Source organism: Cucumis melo, chromosome 1, assembly GCF_025177605.1.
Source record: "Cucumis melo cultivar AY chromosome 1, USDA_Cmelo_AY_1.0, whole genome shotgun sequence".
NCBI classification, from domain to species: Eukaryota; Viridiplantae; Streptophyta; class Magnoliopsida; order Cucurbitales; family Cucurbitaceae; genus Cucumis; species Cucumis melo.
In genome coordinates this window covers 35,436,116-35,456,008 of record NC_066857.1, presented here as the reverse complement: position 1 = coordinate 35,456,008, position 19,893 = coordinate 35,436,116, and the positions used below count along the sequence as shown (strand labels likewise).

The window sequence follows — 19,893 nt, the reverse complement described above, 5'->3', positions numbered from 1 at the left end:
ACTTCACTCACAATTTCCCGAAGTCCCAAAGTATTTCCCTCGCATGCTCCAAGCCAAAGGGTAAAATTTTAATACCTATTTCGACTTTTGTGAATCCGTCATGTCTATGAGTCATAATGTGTAGTGAAATATAACATAATGTTTAGTTTCTATTTTCTACTCCTAAAAATATATAAAATCACTAATTAACTACATTGCATGGAGCATTAGATAATCTTGTGTATTAATATGGAAAATTAATATAATGGCTAATTAAAAACTATTTGGATGATCTTTTAATTTGTTGACTTAGCCAAATAATTTAAAACAGTCCATTCTTTACGTACAAATCCCTCTCCTACAATTAGGGATATTCATCAAATCAATTGCACGAAAATAGCCTAATTTCAACAACAACTAAAATTAGCATTCTCCACCTCTATATAATGTTGAATTTTGATTAAACCTTTCATTGCATCACTTAATCTTCATATTTCATTATATATTTCTCTTCTTTCAATTTCAAGAAACAAAAAATACTATTCAGAAAATGGCAAGCCATCAGGATAATCTTAGCCACAAGGCTGGTGAGACCGTTGGCCAAGCTCAGGTATTCAATTAATTAACTAAACTTTCTTTTGTGTGTGTGTGTGTGTGTAATTGTGTATATTTAAATTTGAATTGGAATGATTAAATAGGTAAAGAAAGATGAGATGATGAACCAACCCACTGCTCACGACCAATCTGCTACCCAAACTGCGTCTGATCTCAAGGACCAAGCTGCAAATTTCCTTCAACAGGTAAACTTTTGATATCATTATTACTATTTAATTAGCAAAATGAATGAACTAAAATGATTTCTTTTTGTGTGAAATAATGTGTATATATAGACTGGAGAGCAAGTGAAGAACATGGCTCAAGGAGCCGCTGAGGCAGTGAAGAACACACTTGGGATGAACACTGATAACACTTCAAACCCCAACAGCAACAATCCAACCAACAACCCTACCACCAATCCATCCAACAACCCTACCACCAATCCATCCAACAACCCTACCACCAATCCATCCAACAACCCTACCAACAATCCATCCACTAGAATTTAAAAACATGAAGCATTAACTTACTTCATCTTTTTTTTTTGTTTTTTTTTCCTTTTTTGGTTTTTTTTTTTAAATTAAATTTTCTTTTTTTCATTATGAGCAAATGAAAAGAGTGAACTTAATGGTTTTTTATGTATAAATAAATTGGAAGGAAGAGTGTGATGTATGGATCCCCTTCCTTTTCTTAATTAAATTTAATTTCTAGTCTTTTTGCCCTATTCTCTCATGTGTCCCTTAATAGTTCTTATTACATATATTTAATTTAACTTTTCTTTTTCCAATTTGTTTCATTGCCCCTAATAGTTGAATTTGGTTGAAGAAATATAATTATTTGGTTATTTGAATAACTATAAAGAATTTATAACTTATATAAAGATACATTAAAGTTGAGGGATTCTCTCATGGTAAATTTACATCTACTTTGAGTAATAATAATTATCTTCTAGAATGAATATATGCATGCAGCACCTTTATAAAATATATATTATTCAAAATTAGATCTACTTTGGACTAAGTCATAGGGTTAAAAGTTATTCAAACCCATCATGTCTTTTCTTTTAAAAGTTATATGCATAACCCATAAATATATAATAATGTTACATTACACATCATTACAGAACATATATATTTTCAATCAAAGCATGGATGGCATTTTAATTTGAATTGTACTGCACAGTTTACCCACTTTTTAAAAAGATATATATATATATATATATATCTTTTCACATCCAATCTCATCATGTTTTCATTTTCTTAAAAATATAAAATAAAATAAAAGCAGTCTAATATTTTTTTTAAAAAAAATTGACACAGGGCATATTGTACACAAAGTGGAAGTGTTTTCTCTTTTTCTTTTTTCCTTAAAATTGTACTAAAGTTCGTGTAGAGAAAAATATAAGGAGTTAGTCGTAGTCATGGTGTCAAGTCTCATGCATGCATGGGAACGAATTATTATAACCAAAGCAAACCCAACTGGAATCATTTCAACAACAAATTATACCCCACCTTCCATTTTAATTTCTATACATATCGTAAGATTGACCCAATCATGAAAGATGTTTGCCTTCACCTCTTACAAAAAAATATGATTTATAACATTTCATAACTATCTCATTCTTTTAATTCGTTAAGGATCGTTTTATTAATGATTTTGTGTTATCAATTTTTTAAAATTTTATCGATTTCTCTTCCACTTAAATTAATTTTGTTAGTCAGTATTAGTTAATTAACTTTATTTCAAATTGATTTATATATATAATAAAAAACAGATAGAGAGAAAAATTGATACTGAAACAAATATGGGTTTTAAATATCTGTTTTGATACAGAAACTCTCAAACTAAACCATTCTTAGAAAGGAGTGTGTGTATATATATAATTTGAAAAAAAACCTCATATATGTATATATATATATATATATATATATATATATATATATATTTACTATATTTTGTATTTTTTTTTTTTTTTGACAATTTTCCTATATATATATATATATTCTTTTTTGCTTGCTTGGCGCAGCATTAGGAACAGTGAGAAAGGAATAATGAAAGTGGGGAAGCAGAAGAGACGTAAAGAAAAAGAGTTGATATTTATTAGATAGAAAAGAAAAGAAAAGATGGTCAAACATGAAATTAATTCCTTCAAATTAAAGAATTACACTACTACTTCTCACATTTTATTCCCATAAAAAATAACTAAATCAATAATCATCATGGCCTTTATTTTCATCTTTATTGAACACTCACCATTGTTATTCTCCTATTCTTTTCTTTTATACATAAGGATTTGAATCAATGCACATCTACTTGATATATATATCTTTTTTTTCTAACTTTCAAAAATACACGATCTTTGAGAAAGAGTATCCATTTGTCCGAGTCGATTTCCTAATCAAATAGCTATCAAACTTAAACTAATTGAGTAAAAATTAAATATATATCAAATAAATATTTTTTTTATTAGATATTGTGAGTATGATTATAGATAACTTGCAGTAGAAGTACTTAAGGGGAAGAAGAAGAGGGTGGTGTTCCCACCAACTCAAAGTAATATATATATATATATATATATATATATATATATATATATATATATATATATATATATTGTAAAAGGGAAAAAGAAAAACACTTTCATCAAATTGTGTTTGACTGTGAAACAAAAATTCTCTTAAGAGTTTGGTGCATGCCAATGCCACTCACAACCTTATGAAAATTTGAAAGATATATATATATATATATACTAAAAAGGGTATATTAATAGATTTAATTTGCACTTGGGAATATTCATGATAAATCACATTTTCAAATCTTATGCTTCTTTTTATCCTTCTTTCTCTAAAAGAGAAAGTTGATGGATGGGACCTTAAACTTTGCTGCTAAGTGGGTTGTGAAGAAGCATGCTCAAAATCCAAATGCTTTTAGTTTTTCTTTTTTAGGGGGTTTTTAGTTATTGATAAGGGAAAAAAATGGTGCTAGTTGTGATATCCAAAACTATTATAATATATAGTTGTGATATATATATATATATATTTGTATGTAAGATTTGTTGAAAAAGGTGGGAGAAAATGTGTATTGAGAATAGGTTACCACATCATTGTTCATTCTCTTTTTATGTGGGGTATTCTTTTAAATGTCGGAAAGATATGTCTCCTTGAGCTTATTAAGCTTTGGAGTTTGGACTCAACTAATTACTATACATTCTTTTTGGTTTTTTTCTCCTTTAATTAGATTTAATCCATTCTATACTTTTAAAACTTTTATCATATTTAGTTAAAGTGATATATGTATCATTCAATCTTTAATCAATATACATTATTATTATTAATTATCATTCACATATATAAACAACATTGATAATTTTTTTAAATAAGATATTGATATATTTGAGCTATCTCATTGTTAAATGAAAAAAAAAAGTTGATTTTGTTTTTGAAGTTTTGGTTTCAAGGGTACTTTTTAAAGAAAAGTGAAAGACCTTACTAAAATAAAAGTTGAAGAATAACAAACCCTAACTTTTCCAAAGCATAGAATGAAAAACGAAAAAGCATTATAAGAAAAACAAGTCTAAATTATTAGTTTTTCACCACTTTTGAACTCTATTATCTCTTTGCTTTTTTTTTTTATTATTTATTATTATCTCCCTCTATTCTAAAAACAAAGTAAATAAAAACACTTTCGAATTTTAATTTACATTTTTGTGTGCAATTAATTAAGTTAGGTTTTTTTTTTTGATTTAGTTTGTAATATTTTGAAATCGAGATAAACGAAATAAATATTATCAAGCGATAGTAATATCCAATCCACATAAAACACAATATTTAGTCAATGAATTGAAGAGATAGTCCACCAAATGTGTCAATAATAATATTGTTATAATCAATAAACTTTGGTAAAAAATTTCCACAAAAAAAAAAAGATGAAAGTAATTACAGATTCTTTTAAAAAATATAAAAAAATGGGTAAAATATTTAGACCATATAGAACAATTTGGAAACGAAAAAAACTCACCTAGCTACAATAAAAAAATACAAAAATGACACATCAACTTCGCCGTCAACAATGGACGTAATATATTTGTTACACGATCGTTTAGATTGCATAGTCAAATCTACACTATAATATTAATTTGATTACATGATCGCTTAGATTTGATTTGATCATTTATATTTGGTTAAACATATTTTTTCAATATTCTTTTGCTAGATCATTTATTTTTTTCAAGATTATTTAGTATTAGATTTGGCTACTCCAATATCGCTTTTTTCAATATTCTTTGTACACGATTTTTTAGATATGATATTATTACGTGATGGAAAAAAATTGCAGCGAAAAAAACGAAAGACGATGGAAAGAAATTATATTAGATTTGACTACTTCAATCTAAACAATTTTTACAAGATTCTTTGTATACAATCTTTTAGATTTGATATTATAACAGAAAAAAGAAAAAAAAAACGATAGAAAGAAATCAGATTTGTTACCAAAATCTAAATGAAGAAAAGAAAAAAAAAAGATGATGTAAAGAAATCACAAAAAGAAGGAAGACGATAGAATATTTAGTAATTTGTTATATTAATAAAAATTAACTTAATTACAATGATTTTGAAAATGGGTTTTACATTGCATGCATGCAAACACAAAACCAATAAAAAGCAATAATACATTTAGTTGCAAAATCAAAGATTTATTATCTCTTTTGAAGCGCCCATAGTTTGAATTGAATTATTACCATTTCATGAGTGACTAAGAAACAACAACCAAACCATTCTTTTTTCTTTTTTTCTTTTTTTCTTTTTTTAAAGTACACAAATTAAATCACTTTGTATTAATTTTTGTTGCATATCTTCACTTTTCATGAAATCCCTCTTTGGCTATAAAAACAACTCCTCACCATTACCCACTTCTATCCAATAATAACCAACTCCCTCTTTCTCAATCTATCTTATTTAATTCTTACTCTCTTTTCAAGTTTTACTTCAAAACCCTTTGCATTTGGTTTAGGTTATTCACTCGTTCTGAAGGAAGATTTAGATTTTTTTTTCATATATAAGGTACAAGTTTACATTCAAATTAGTTCTTTTTTTTTTTTTTTAATCTTAATCCATGTACTGCTAAATATTTAATTTTTGCTTCAGTACTTTAACATATATTTAATTTCGGTTGTTAATTTTATTATTGATTGTTTAAAAAAGAAATTAATGACCTATTAGCATTTAGACTATAAAATTAAATATTCTTACGTGATACTAATAATTACTATTTAATTTGAAACAAGTTATTCGAAATTTAAGAATGGAGATTGTATTAAAAATTACCATTTTAAAATTAAGCAATATTTGAATGCATGGACATTTCTTTTTCTGGAGCGTTAATACCATACTGTCATGAAAAGTTTTTCAAAATATAATTTTTGAAAAAGAAAGAGAAAAGAAAAAAATAAGAGTTTTCCACTTGATCTCACTAAATTAAGTTGCAATAAATATAGGACGGTATGTGGTTAATGAAACTTAGTTTTGCAGGTGGTCGGAGGTATGAACAGGCCGGGGGATTGGAACTGCAGATCATGCCAGCACCTGAACTTCCAACGGCGGGAGTGCTGTCAACGCTGTGGGGAATTCAAATTAGGAGGGGGGCCTGAATTAGGGGTGTTTTCCGGCAGAGCGGGAAGGTCATCGTCCTACGGCGGAGGGATTGCTTATTCGCCGGGATCCGACGTCCGCCCCGGTGACTGGTACTGCGGAGTCACCAATTGTGGGACTCACAACTTTGCCAACCGGTCCACTTGTTTCAAATGCGGTGCGTTTAAGGATGAGTCAGCAGCATCTGCGACGGGAGGAGGAGGAGGAGGAGGAGGGTTTGATTTTGATGTGACGTGTCGCGCATTCAGAAGCTTTGGTAATGCCTCGTCACGTGGTGCCCCTTCTCCTTGGATGTCTGGTGATTGGATTTGTTCCAGGTTGGATTTTCAAACTCTTTAATATTATTTCTTTTTCTTATTATACTAACATTCATATTTATACCTATATTTAATTACCTAAATATCAAAAATTACTATTGCAATTAAATTCAACCTTCTGTTTATACAATTTTATCACAAGGCTGAGGATCAAATTTTAATACCCATAGAAGTTTAGGGTCAAATTTTTACAATTGAAGCATATAGTAATTTGGAAGCATAGTTTAAAATGTTGATGTCATCAAAAAACTATAGACCCTAGTTAAAATCTCAACTATAATCAATAATATGTACAATAAGTTATCCCTAGTCACATCTAGATTAAAATTCACATTGTCAAAATTTTAGCTCGATTATTACACCACAAATTGACCCCAATGACTAAAAAAAACCTCAATTTCTCGAGGGAAGAAAGGTCAATTTAACCTAAAATGATCCTAAATGGACGGTGTTTCACCAAACAAGTGAAAAATATATCATCTCTTTGTGAACATCTTTAGTAAATATATAGTGACAAAATATTTTTTACGATGAATTTACAGGTTAGGATGCAACGTACATAACTTTGCAAGTAGAATGGAATGTTTTAGATGCAATGCTCCAAGAGACTCGTTTTAAAGATTTCAATTTCTAGTATTAATTTCATCCAAATTGAGGTTGTGGCACTCTTTTATGATGTTACATACTTTATTTCCTTTCATTTTTCATTTCATTTTGGCTGTATGCTTCCGATTTATATTTATGTTGAGTCTGTTTTAATTGTTTTACAGTTTGTTTTTGTTTTTGTTCAATTTTGATGTGATTTCTATTTTCCTTTAACTTTTCTAGTGAGTTAAACTGTTATTTAAAAAAAATTAACATGGGTATCTAACTTAACTGATATAAAATCTATATTATTATCGAGAGGTTAGAGATTTGAATATTCCTTACCTAACATGTATGGTTGAGTTGAAAAAAGTTCAAGTTCTTTCTATATAAATGAAAATCCTTTCAATCTCGGTAGAAAACTTGCAAGACTCATACATTTCTTCACTAAAATATCTTTCTTAACACTAACTTTTTTAATATTTAACATACGTAAACGGTTGCAAAATCAAATAATCAAGCAATAGTAAAATATAAAGATTGATACACAGATATATACATAATTCATTAACTATATATTAGCTATGTTTACAGGCAAATGAAGAATAAATATCATTAAAAAAAATATTTTCAGAATACAATACGGTACGATTAAGTTAGAGAGTTTATATGTGCATTACTCTAAATTCTAGCATTAAAATCATAAATAACTACATATACACAATTATGTAAAACTAAAGAACTTCTCAAAAGCGTTGTCCCTTAACCCCATCAGGGAGACCCACGTTGGATAGTTGGTAAAGCTATATAACGAATTTAATGCATTCCAACATAAACAATAATTTGTATTCTTTTAATTAGTGTCGAGATTTGAATATTTTATCATAGTAAAGAGTTGTTTTTTTTTTTCTCTTATACCATCATAGAAACGAATTAGAAAGATAATCCTCATGTAAATTTTTTAAAGAATATATATATAATACAGTTTGAAAATTAGATATATATATATATATATATATATATATATATATAACCAAAATAGTAGATTTAAAAATTAAAATGTTCGAAATGGTTTTTTTAGGGCCTAAAAATATTTTTAACATCTAAAAATACTATTTTAAATTTAAATAATTCCTTCAACAATTTCACACATCAAATAAAAAAAAATAGTGTTACACATACATTTTCGATATAAATATTACTACATTTTAAAAATATTTTTATCAGTTTTATCATTAAAATAATTTTTATTTTATATTAGATAATAGATTGATATTTTAAAAAAGGTAATATGACATTACTAATTTTGCAAAGATATATCTTCTAGAAATTTGTATTTCATGAGAGGAAGGGTTATTAATTTTAAATTAAATGAGTTAGTTAATTCATTTAATGATACTCAATTAACTATTTAATTGTATAGTGTTACAAAAAAATTAATTGTATTAATCAACAACTTCCTTGCCCTCTAAACTTTGTAGATCTTTTCCAAAATAACAAAACCTAATATATATATATATATATATATATATATATATATATATCAGAAATTTTTTATTAACATAAAATATTTGTGGTTCAATATTTTCTTATCGATTAAATGTTTTATCCCTTGCCAATTAAAAAAGAGACATTTAGTTTAATTTACTAATTACCTTACAAATTCAACTTGTCTAACAAAAAGGATATATATAATTTTTAAAGGTCGACAAATTAAGAATACTATTCAAAATATTAAAAAATTTGGAAAAAACAAATGTCAAGTAGTTTTAATCGTTTGGAAATAAGGCATATATTAAAAAAATTACGATAAAATATAATTTAAAACTCTAAATAATTTTTTGTAGAAAACTAAAAGAATAATAAGATAATTTTATTGATAATATTGACAATTAATTTGTAAAAATGAAATTAAACATTATTGTCTAAATAAAACGTGGACAAAATATTTATAACGTCGTACTATAATATAGATATATATTCTTTGAAAAATTATCTTAACCAAAGATGTATTAAACACAAAATTAAAAGCACATATGATTATGAGACACGTTTGAGAGTTCATGTTACTCAAGAAACAATCTAAAAGTGATTAAGGTTTTGTGTTATAAAACTAGCACTATGTTTTGAAAAATGGTTCAAACATAAGATTGACCACTGTTGGGTTTTTTTAGTGCATATGAGTAGACTTATTCTAACAAATTTTCAAATGTTTCGAATCTTTGCTTATTTTTCTTTTAATTTTTTTTTAAATTCCACTATAAATATTAAAAATGATAATTGGTAACACAGATAACCAATATTTGGAAGAAAAAAGTATAGATTTCAGTTCATCCAGACAAAACTAAAACCGTAAAAAAACAAATTTAAAATTTGATATAATTTTGGACTTTCTTGATACAATTTTACCTGGGATGAACATAGATCAATTTTTTCTATTGTAATCTTTCCAATATATATATGTATATATATGTGTATATAGTGTATATATATAATATTTATTTAAAATTTTATATAATTATAGAACACATATATAAATTATGGTTTTCAAATTCTCTAGATATAATAAAAAAATCAATTAAAAATTTAAAAAATGATTTAAATTTTTGATGTAATGTCTGTCGAGATACACCAAAAAGTCTAATATTTTAATAAAATATCGGTGGTCGGAGTGAATCAAATCGAATTATTAATTTCACTTAAAATTTTAGGTCAGACCAAATGAAAAAATTAGTTGTTAGTTTTAAAGAAATTATTTCTTATTTAAAATCGTAATTATAAAACGAATGAATAAATGACACAAAATAAATGATATTTTTTCAAAATTCATTTGGGAAGAAACTAGTAAAGTTAGAGAGGAACAAAAGCTTGACACGCTTGTTAGGCCCAACTGTTCACCTAAACCAAAAACGTTTCGAATTTTTGTGGGGTTTCATTTTCTTTCCTGTTTTTGTAAATGAATTGAAACGGGTTTCCGTCAGATTACTCTTCCAAAGCCCGTTTTGTTTGCAAAATCTTCTCTTTTTATCTTGGAACTTTGCACACCACCAAAATTCTTCCCCTTTTTCTAGCTGTCTCAGGAGGAATCAACGGGGTTTTCTTTTTTTAATCTTATATTTTTGCAGTGTTGGACCATACTCTGAACTCCTCTGCCCATCCCATTCTGCTCGAAGCTTCTTTTTTTCTACAATGGCGTCCTGTTAGTGTTTCTCTCTCCCATTCTTAGTGTTTTTCTATGTTGGGTTCTTTTGTTTTGTTTGTTTACTTACTAGTCTTGCGCATGGGTAGTAGTGACTGATGAATTCAGCTGAGATTATGAATGTATCTGGGTTGAGTTCTGCGTTAATTCTTGAATGGGTTCAAAATCAAAGCTATGTTGAAGTTGTATTCTCGCTGGAATGATGATTGATTTTTAATGAATGTGTATCACTTCAAACTCTTTTTCTGCAATTCCCACTTAATCTGAGGGTTGAATTTCAATGATATGAAAGGGGATGAGAATGCATGAATCCTCTCGTTATAGCAATTTAAGTTTTAATATTGTCGTGGAACTCGTTTGAGATTCTTTCTTCGTTTAGTTTTAGGCTAAGTTATGAAACCTTCCCTTGTATTTTGCTATTTGTTTAAAAAATATCCTTATTCTTTTAAAAATTGCAATATTGTTCTTGACCTTCATGAAGATGTCAAAACTAACTTTGGAGTACAAATCCTTTCAGATTTCGTAGTTGAAACCTGTAATAGTGTGATGGTGACCTAGAAACGAGTAATGATCAAAATCTTTGTTCTAGGTCACCACCAAACATATCTAGGTCCCAATCTTCGTTTTAAATTCCAAAGAAATTGTAAGATAGTTATGAAAGGGTAAGGGTAATATTGCAACTTTTGAAAGAATTGGAGTATTTTGTAAACAAAGGCAAAGTTCAGTATTTCACTGTTGTTGTCTACTCATATTGCAGGCAGCTTGAGAGCTGTAGATATTAAAGTTTCAAAGTTGGATATTAGAAGGGGAAGAGTCTCTACATTACAACCTTGTAGCTTAAGAAATTGGATAGGAAGGACACCACATCAATATTCGACTTTGGTAATATCACATTCATCTCAGAAAGCTTTGCATGCATGTTCTAGTGCATCACCCGAGACCCAGAGTATGTGCCTTTTGTTACTCGTAATCTTTTCATCTTCATGAAACCCAACATTATGTAATTGTAGTCAAAAGTTAATGTCTGCATTTTTCTTCGTGAAGATTTTTTAGTTTTTCTTGTTTTCTGTTTAACGTTGGATTTTTTTTTTAAAGAAAAGTATAATCGGAACTTTATATAAACAAACTGGAAGCTGATATGATTAGATAGAACTGGGCACAGCTTGTAAAGCCAACAAGACTTCTTTAATCAACAAGACTTCATCTACACCTTTAAGGTGTACACACATTTTTGGATTCTCAAGTCTCCCGGAAGTTGTCAACCTGGTTAACTTTCTTTTAAATTGTGCTGTTGGAAGTTACATAAAGTACTAAACAGTTAACACAAACCACATTTTCAAATCTATGTGCATGACTATAGCTATACTTTGTTTCCTAAGTCTAAGTCCTGTGAGAATGTTAAACTCTCTCTGAATTGCATCTGTCTTATTGATGAGGTGCAGCCGTAATCAAATCCGAAACAGGTTCTGAAGAAATAAAACCTTCCAATTTGGTCAGCCAACTTATCCCAAATTTGCATGAGGTGAGATTGGGTTTTATTGGTTAAAAGTATATTCAATGTACTTGCATTCTAGCTTTTGGCTTGCTCTCTATTGGTTGGGTAGAGGAAATATGAAGGTGATGATGGGCCTGGAAAGTAGGTAGTTGAACATTTTAAAACTTGATTAGTATGGACCATTTTTTTTATATAGTTATGTGGAAATCTTTGACTATTAGACGATCCAGACATATCGGTAAACTTTACATGTTAATCGAGTATTGGATTCTCGTATATTGCAGTTTGAAATGGTCAACCTGAACACTTTCAACAAGCTTTTACTTTCTTCCATCAAACCTATATGCCTTTTGGTTTTTCATGATGATCTTCTACAGAAATAGAGAATTTATTCAACTTAACCATGCCCTTTTGGGAATCCAAAACATACTTTTCAGTTGATATATTGTATGCAGGTGGAAACCCTACTTACGAACATATGTGATACATCTTCGATCGCAGAGTTTGAATTGAAAGTAAGTAGTATTGAACTATTTTTAACTATTTGAACCTTCATTGTTCTTTCTTCTACTGTTCTACAGAGAGAAGACTTTTGCTCTAACTTCTTTGTCTCAAATATTTTCCTCCTTGTGCTATTAGCTCAGCGGATTCAATTTGCGGATGGTGAGGAGCTTAAAAAGCGAAAATTTACCTCTTCCCCCAGCTCCAGCTCCAGCTCCTGATATTCAAAATACAAGCTCTATACCATCAGATTCAAATGGATTGGTTAAAACATCGTTAGCTTTAGTCAAACCAGAACCTGTTTCTTCTTCTCCAGAGGGGATCTCCAGATATGTAGAGAAAGCAACAGATGGAGGCCTATCGATACTTGTATCTCCTAAAGTAAGCATACAACGTTTTGTTTTCTTTTCTCTTGATCATAGTTATGGATGGTAAGATGAGATTTGAATGCAGGTTGGGGTTTTCAGGCGGTCTCGAACCATAAAAGGCAAGCGTGCTCCACCATCCTGTGAAGAGGTATGTTAAATCCATCCACACCCTTAAAAGGAGAAAAGAAAAAGGAAAAATGGAAAAACTTGAAACAGTTCATAAATTATAACGTAAAGCTTAACTGCATTCTTGGCTATTTCTGGTCTGTTGCATTATATCTTCTCATGTGCTGCGCTTTTACCGTGTGACATGCTTATTTCCTTGATGAAATAAATAACGACCATCTACCGAACTTTACTAACATTGATTCACTAAACAGAACCAGGTAGTAAAGGAAGGTAAAGTACTTTGTTACATTGATCAGTTAGGTGCCGAGATCCCCATCGAGGTTCGAGTCTTGACTTTAAACTTATATAGTCATTGTTCTCTGCTGTTTAAGTTGTGTACAGAACTGATTATATTCACATAAAGCTCACTGTTCTTGCAAATTTATTTCTCTTCATTTTGCAGTCTGACATATCCGGAGAAATCGTGAAGATACTACGCAAGGACGGTGGTAAGTTGAGTTTCAGCGTTTTTTTTTTTTTTTCCTTTGCTATTGTTTGAAGTTTCATGAATAATAGCTTAGCAATTCACCATTTTCATGACAGAGCCTGTTGGATATGGCGATCCTCTTATAGCTGTTCTGCCTTCATTTCCTGGAATAAAGAAGCTTCTGTAGAAGATTGTTTCCAAATCAAATCCAATACTTTCTCAGATTTTTTATGCCTCTAGATTGTTATATAATCAATCTCCTCTTCAATTTATCCTTGCATGGAAATTATACTTGCCATTTCATCTCTCTCTCTCTCTCTCTCTTAATATAACTGACACATTGGCAACTGCTAAATTAATAGTTTGAGTTCTAAGATTTGGTAATTGTTACTGTTTTTCGCTTCTCATTTTATAGAAACGTTTTCGAAGTTCGTGTGCAAATTTTGAAAAGAACATAATCAATTATCGTTCTCAGGATTTTCAAAAATATAAATAACAACATTGCTTTTCCTATGTAAAACTACTTTTTTCTTTCAAAATTTCATTATGTTTTCTGATTTTTCATAAACATAGATGAAAAGTCATTATTTTTCAAAATATAAACTAAATATTTCAGCAAGTAGTCTAGTTTCTTCAAAACCTATATCTATTTTGTTTCTATCTTTTGTTATATACTTTCTAGAGATTTTTAAATAAAATATGACAAAATTTAAAATTTTTCCTATTTTATAAATAATTTCAACAATTTTATAGTTTATAATTTTTTTAATGAATTTAAGTATAAATTTAAAGACTTTTTAAGTGATAAGTGAAAATAAACAAAAGAACTTTATATTTCAAAAAGTTACAAAGTTACCAAAGATATATCAAAATTATTGACTTATCCAACACTTTTTATTCTAAAATTTATGTTATTGCCCAATATTAAATTCGATTTCATGTGAAATAAATCGATCACTGTATATGACTTTTATATATATCATAGAATTGTCATTTAGATTGTATTATCGAGTGAAATTAAGAAATAAGTTGTTTTAGAAAAAATATCATGTGTCTGGCAACCACCTAAAATAAATTTTGAAATAAAATAAATTTTGAAAGCATAAATTAATAGACTAATGTGGTTTAGGATAAACACTTAAAACCAACTTTTAGAAAAATAAATTTTGTGTATTATAGTAATTTTTTTGTGACCGTTGTTGGCTTATTTTGTCAATTGTTTTATAGTAACTGTTATTGGTCAACTTTTGTCAATCGTTTTTCTATGTCTGACCAACAGCCAACGACTATTTTTTTTTTTTTGTAATTGTCATTATTTGACTTCCAATGACCATTGTCACCAACATCTAATTATCATTTTATGGTAAATGTTCTCGACCACCTCAAATCACCATCCTCAATGATCGTTATCAAACTCCTATCAAAATCTTCATGAACAAATTCTATATAGATATATATATTACAAATCAAACAAATTTTTGCCTAAAAACACATTTGAAAAAACAAAATTGCGAAACACACATGTATTTTCCTTTCGAAGAGTTTTTTTAAAAAATGTTTAAATGAAAATGCATTTTCTAAAAAACATATTTTTTTAATTCATTCCAAAGAAGCCCTTGGTTATGTATAAAATTAAAGGTTGTAAATCCATTAAACAATAAATTAGTTTACTAAAATAGTCCCAAACTTAAAAAATTGATGTACTAAAGTGGTAATTAGATGAAAATAAAATTGATATTTAGAAGATGAAAAGAGAAAAAAGAAATCCAAACAGTTCAAAAATTAGACCGCGAAACAAGTCAAGGGGGGGAAACGAAAGGACCCCCCGAAACCGAAGCAGCCACCGCGATTTATGATCGGAACTCCACCGATGAATCTCGCGGCGGAGTTCATTTCATCTTCTCCCCTCAGTTCTCCAATGGACGGCTAGGGTTTTACTCTCGTATTTCTCCACCTTCCTTGTAAATATTGTACAATAAATTGAATATATATAAATCAGTTGCCATTTCAAATTTCATCAATTTCTTCCCAATTTCTGGACTTAGGTTTGCTCTATTGGAATTTCTTTTCGACGCTCTGCTTGCTTATTGGGCAAATTTTCATCAGGTATCTCTATGGAGTTTTTTTTTTTGTTCTTTTGCTCCAAATTTGATCTCCTCGACTAAACTGCATGAAACAATCCTTGCTTGATTCTCTTGCGATCTGAAGATTTCGACAATGTACAAAGATTTATGCGATTCTTGCAATTATAACTTTTTGGAAAATGAATTTTGCCTAGAATCGTTCTGTTTTTCCGTTCAAAGAATTTGAATACTGAAATTGGATGGTTTGGCCCTTGAAATGAGCGCTCCTAATCGGTTTGTCCCTGAGGCTCGTGGCAATTGGCCGCTATTGCCTCCTCCGTATCCTGATCCAAGAAACCAATCATTCTATCGGTCTACGATGTCTGGAGCTGTTAGTAGTTGGAGAATGCCTTCAAATTTTGGGATTCCACCATGGAACAATTGGAACATTGGGTATGAACATGAGTTGGGGCGTTCATATAGACCTGGTTTTAATGATACTCACAGAATGCTACCTTCCAGACCTGGAATTGAATTCCATGAAGGTCAATTATCAGAGCGTTGGAATGTTGATGACTCGAATGAAATGAAAGTGTGCAGACTGTTCCAACGCCGGAAGAAATGTGCATATGGGGATCAGTGTCGTTTCCTTCATGAAATTCCTGAGAAAACTAGGGATTCTGGCTCCTCCAGCCAAAATTATGAGGTTAGAAGAAGTGGGTTCGATCAATTGGAAGAAGTTCGATCAAAAGTACAAACGAAGGTGGTTGTCCGTGGTGAGATTCCAAAGCCTTTAATTGGCAAACCAAGGCCCTGTTACCCCTGGCAGACCACTGGTCGCTGTCCATATGGGGCCGGTTGTCGCTTTGCCCATGGAGAAGCAGGTATTGTGAGATTCCTCTTTCATTTCCATTATAAATTTACGATTCCATATGTTTTCAAGTGACTTACAGCTCTCCAAGCAAGAATGAACGCCTAAGCATGTATAAAATGTATTCTTTTGCCATTTTCAGTTCCGTTACTTGTTCCCAGAAATTGAATTTTGCCTTAAATCACCCCCTCAAATTTTATGAAATGAATCACCTTGGCTTGATTCAAATGAATCCTTTTTTGTTTTGTTTTTTTTTTTTTTTTTTTTTTTTTTTGACAATTCTGGGGTGGGGATCAAACTTCTAGCCTGAAAGTTATCACATATGCTTCATTCCTTTGCGCGATGCTTCTTTTGGCTCAAATGAATTCCCTTTGTAATTTTTTTTAAAATTATTTGTGTGTGTGAGTGTATGGGGGAGGAAGAGGGGGAGGTTGATGTTAGGCTTAGAATATATCAACACTAAACAGTTATTGCATAACCATATATACTAATGGACATTCTAACACTGAAATAGGCAAGATTTACGAACTCGAACTATAAATGTCAACCATATGGATCTACTTATTCATCCCTGCTTGAATCGTTTTCATGAAATCAAAAGTTGGTGAGTGTCAAATTACAGGCATTAATATTTCCCTTGTCTTCTTTGTTTTTGGAGAAAATAGAACTACAGAAGCTTGAGCCCTGTAGTGCATCACAACGTGGGAGCGTAGGTGGTGTCTCTGCGACTGCAACAACGACTGCTCCTGTCGAAGCTGGATTAAGGAGCAGCAAGGAAATTGGAACCGACTGTAAGAATAAAGGGCCGAGAATTAACCAATTCTTTGAATCAAAGGAGTCTAAGAAGTTGATTGGCATTTATGCCGACTGGCTCGAAGATTGAGTTTTCCGCATGGCTTGCAGTACAAAGATTTGACCAAATCCCGAGGCTTTTTCTAAATCTCATAAATTGGTTGAGAAAATGAAGGTTCTTCCTGAACTTCATAACTTCATATTGACATTGAATATAGCGTCTGGATAATAGATATCATTCTTCACAAGAATATGAAAATTTTCTGTCTTTTTTGTGTACGACTCTGGACTATAGTAGCAAAGGGCAAGAATCAAGATGATTAGTAAGTTCATGGTATTCCATCTTTCAACTTGTTTAGTTTTACTTTTTGACAGATATAAAAGTAGTATGAAGATTCGAACTCTAAATGAAAACTGTTTCCCACCCAGCCATTGAATTAACTGATAATAGTTATATTTATGAATAATAATAGCCTGTTACCTAGTTAGAACTTTAGAAGATAGCCTGTGACTTTATTAGAAGGGTGAGGAAAGAAGATTATAGATTCATGTGAGACATGTAGATGAGAATTGAGAAGTGATGCAGGGTGGTATCTGGAGTAATTAAATAAACGTGTTTGAAGATTTGAACTTCTAAATGCAACCTTTAAGATTTTTCTGCCTTTGTAAAATTTCTTTCAAATGTTTAATTTTAGTTTCAGTACGTTCAGTGGACACAAACTTCAAAACGCAAGGGACTAAACTAGCAAAACCTTAGGTTCATTTGCGTTTGGGTTTGTTGGACAAAGAAAAAGGATTGGATTGAGGTTTGAGGGTACGTACTATTCTCCTGACATCCTTTCTAACAGACAAGAAAGCCAAAAGCAGAACAAGAAACATGGTTGGATAGATTTGGCTTATTTCCTTTTCCTTATTGGGATTTAAATATGAAGACTTCCTCCAAACAATTCCCCACATTGTAATAAGGCAACCAAATAGACTCATTCTCCCGCCCCCTGCTCTAACCATTCCCATAATACCTCCTCCTACTGCCAAATAACTTCCTGCAATAACCTGCTTCAACTCAACATCATCATCAAAACTTTCCATCTTAAATTGTGTAAAAAAATGAAAACCAAGACAATTTATACCCCTAAACTTTCAAGGCCATAGTACTGATAATTGTATTGATGTAAACCCTGAACATTTGTAAGTGCATTAACTTCTACCTTCTACTGCATTTTGTTTTATCAATTAAACTCTTAAAAGTTTCGCAAGGGAATCAATTTAAACTCTTAGTTGGAATTTCATTTGAAAATTATTTATGCATCAATTTTAATCTCTCATTGTGTTTGAAAAAGATTACACATGTGCAAGAATTGATGCATGGACGGTTTTCCAATGAAATCTTAATAAAATGGTCTAAATCATTCCCTTATGATAATTCAAGAGTTTAATCGAAACACAATTTCAAATTTCATACAAAATTTTCTAAAATCTAGAGTAGTGTCTAAATTGATACACTTACGAAAGTTTTGTGGTTTAAATCAATACAACATCCGTTTAGGGGTATATATAATTTGATTGTGATATATACCTCTAGGCGATGGAGATCCGATGTGAGAGGAGAAGGTGTTTGGATAAACTTGTATAGCTTTGGCAAACTATTAAATGGTGGAATGGGTTTATTGTTAAAGATAGCTTTTGCAATGGCTCCAGGATATAAAACTCCTTTGACAACAGATGGACGAAACACCTCGCTTGCTAACAACTGAGAACATGTCAATTCGAGTGGCGTTGTGCATAATGTCCCTCTGCATCTCACTCTGTTCCTCCAAGAAAAAAGACATAAAACAGAAAACGTAAACAATAAACAACCAAGAAAACCAACACAAAGATTTGCATAGGAAAAAACAGTTTTATCAAATTCAAAGGTGTCAATAGAGTAGCACACTCCTCCAATATGAATAAAACTTAAATTTCGAAGTGTTAAGACAACATATTACCAACAAAAAGTATTTAGAACAATGTTTTGATCAAAAGAAGAATAAAAGGAGGATCTTTTAGCTTTGTCCTCAATTAGGTTTACCTGAAAAGAGGAATTTGGAAGAGAATGATAAGAAAATATAAAGAAGAGGCAGTGGAAGAAATGGTGGTTGCCCATCTATTGGAAGAGCCCATAACCAAGAAATTATGTTGGTTTATTGAACAACATGACAAGAAAAATAGAGCCCTCCAATATTAAGCTGTTTGTTTGATGGGAATCGATCAAAGAATCAGAAAAAGGAATAACAGTTTTTCATTCTTTAAATATGGACCAAACACTTGGTCTAATGGGATCTTTTAGGACATGAAGCTTTTGCTTTTTCCAAACTAATCTCTTTCATTTTACTATTTTTACTTTGCATGCAACCCCAAAAGAGGGGTGATGTGATCTAGAAAGTGTGGTGGACCTGGAAGTTCTGTTTATGGAAATTTAATCTTAAAATTTTGTCGAAAAAAAAAAAAGAAAAAAAAAAACAAAATAATCTACAAGTAATGTGTGTGTGTGTGTATATATATAGACTATATTTTGAGTTTGTTTAAGTGGTCGAACCAAATTTGGTTGCACTAGTATCAAATGACTTAGATTCCAAAGACAATAAAATCTAACATTTTACTTGCGTTGCAAAATATCGAACGTATGTTGAATTCTTCTTAGAACTCGATCGCTACCATAGATTTGCATCCATCGTGAAATGAAGAAAAATATGACACGATCTCAAGTGCATCACAATATTTATAAGAATACAATTCTTACTTGTTATTAGAAGTTCAAAATCTTATTACTTTTCTCAAATGTGAACTTGCAACCGGTTCTTTTTTACAACTTAAGCAAATGGTTGTTTTCATTGTTTTAAGAAT

The 19,893-nt window shown here is 30.3% G+C and overlaps 5 protein-coding genes across 7 annotated transcripts; 4 read left to right on the top strand and 1 right to left on the bottom strand.

Moving 5' to 3' along the window:
- Nucleotides 1-451: 451 nt before the first annotated feature.
- On the top strand, nt 452-1,308 carry LOC103499779 (late embryogenesis abundant protein 1). Its single transcript, XM_008462860.3, has 3 exons — nt 452-589; nt 678-779; nt 870-1,308. The coding sequence occupies exons 1-3, from the start codon at nt 530-532 to the stop codon at nt 1,083-1,085; spliced, it is 378 nt and encodes a 125-aa protein (XP_008461082.2). The 5' UTR covers nt 452-529; the 3' UTR covers nt 1,086-1,308.
- A 4,198-nt stretch (nt 1,309-5,506) lies between these two features.
- Nucleotides 5,507-7,241, top strand: LOC103499780 (transcription initiation factor TFIID subunit 15-like). Its single transcript, XM_051088929.1, has 3 exons — nt 5,507-5,636; nt 6,105-6,541; nt 7,084-7,241. The coding sequence occupies exons 2-3, from the start codon at nt 6,117-6,119 to the stop codon at nt 7,157-7,159; spliced, it is 501 nt and encodes a 166-aa protein (XP_050944886.1). The 5' UTR covers nt 5,507-5,636; nt 6,105-6,116; the 3' UTR covers nt 7,160-7,241.
- Nucleotides 7,242-10,027: 2,786 nt separating this feature from the next.
- Nucleotides 10,028-13,668, top strand: LOC103499781 (uncharacterized). The gene is made up of 9 exons (XM_008462862.3): nt 10,028-10,325; nt 11,083-11,271; nt 11,768-11,847; nt 12,276-12,335; nt 12,460-12,702; nt 12,775-12,837; nt 13,070-13,138; nt 13,261-13,306; nt 13,401-13,668. The coding sequence occupies exons 1-9, from the start codon at nt 10,316-10,318 to the stop codon at nt 13,469-13,471; spliced, it is 831 nt and encodes a 276-aa protein (XP_008461084.2). The 5' UTR covers nt 10,028-10,315; the 3' UTR covers nt 13,472-13,668.
- Nucleotides 13,669-15,042: 1,374 nt separating this feature from the next.
- LOC103499783 (zinc finger CCCH domain-containing protein 39-like) lies at nt 15,043-17,347 on the top strand. 3 transcript variants are annotated; one of them, XM_017047150.2, is made up of 4 exons: nt 15,043-15,226; nt 15,330-15,390; nt 15,563-16,231; nt 16,884-17,347. In XM_017047150.2, exons 3-4 carry the CDS (start codon nt 15,625-15,627, stop codon nt 17,099-17,101), a joined length of 825 nt encoding a protein of 274 aa, XP_016902639.1. In that variant the 5' UTR covers nt 15,043-15,226; nt 15,330-15,390; nt 15,563-15,624; the 3' UTR covers nt 17,102-17,347. The 3 variants fall into 3 exon arrangements, with proteins under 3 accessions (XP_016902639.1, XP_016902640.1, XP_008461087.1); XM_017047151.2 differs by having other exon boundaries at nt 15,043-15,245; XM_008462865.3 differs by having other exon boundaries at nt 15,330-16,231.
- On the bottom strand, nt 16,670-19,322 carry LOC103499782 (uncharacterized). Its single transcript, XM_008462864.3, has 3 exons — nt 19,079-19,322; nt 18,587-18,815; nt 16,670-18,063 (listed from the first exon to the last, which is right to left on the bottom strand). The coding sequence occupies exons 1-3, from the start codon at nt 19,168-19,170 to the stop codon at nt 17,770-17,772; spliced, it is 615 nt and encodes a 204-aa protein (XP_008461086.1). The 5' UTR covers nt 19,171-19,322; the 3' UTR covers nt 16,670-17,769.
- Between the last annotated feature and the right edge of the window lie 571 nt (nt 19,323-19,893).

Excerpts from the sequence above, each read along its gene's own strand:
- LOC103499780 (XM_051088929.1), top strand. The coding sequence starts at position 6,117 with ATGAACAGGCCGGGGGATTGGAACTGCAGATCATGCCAGCACCTGAAC. Across the intron at positions 6,542-7,083 it reads GGTGATTGGATTTGTTCCAG|GTTAGGATGCAACGTACATA; the intron begins GTTGGATTTTCA and ends ATGAATTTACAG.
- LOC103499782 (XM_008462864.3), bottom strand. The coding sequence starts at position 19,170 with ATGGGCTCTTCCAATAGATGGGCAACCACCATTTCTTCCACTGCCTCT. Across the intron at positions 18,816-19,078 it reads TTCCAAATTCCTCTTTTCAG|AGTGAGATGCAGAGGGACAT; the intron begins GTAAACCTAATT and ends TTGGAGGAACAG. Across the intron at positions 18,064-18,586 it reads CGGATCTCCATCGCCTAGAG|GTTATTGCAGGAAGTTATTT; the intron begins GTATATATCACA and ends GAGTTGAAGCAG.
- LOC103499781 (XM_008462862.3), top strand. Across the intron at positions 11,848-12,275 it reads TTATCCCAAATTTGCATGAG|GTGGAAACCCTACTTACGAA; the intron begins GTGAGATTGGGT and ends TATTGTATGCAG. Across the intron at positions 12,703-12,774 it reads CGATACTTGTATCTCCTAAA|GTTGGGGTTTTCAGGCGGTC; the intron begins GTAAGCATACAA and ends ATTTGAATGCAG.
- LOC103499783 (XM_017047150.2), top strand. The coding sequence starts at position 15,625 with ATGAGCGCTCCTAATCGGTTTGTCCCTGAGGCTCGTGGCAATTGGCCG. Across the intron at positions 16,232-16,883 it reads CTTTGCCCATGGAGAAGCAG|AACTACAGAAGCTTGAGCCC; the intron begins GTATTGTGAGAT and ends TGGAGAAAATAG.
- LOC103499779 (XM_008462860.3), top strand. The coding sequence starts at position 530 with ATGGCAAGCCATCAGGATAATCTTAGCCACAAGGCTGGTGAGACCGTT. Across the intron at positions 590-677 it reads AGACCGTTGGCCAAGCTCAG|GTAAAGAAAGATGAGATGAT; the intron begins GTATTCAATTAA and ends ATGATTAAATAG. Across the intron at positions 780-869 it reads CTGCAAATTTCCTTCAACAG|ACTGGAGAGCAAGTGAAGAA; the intron begins GTAAACTTTTGA and ends GTGTATATATAG.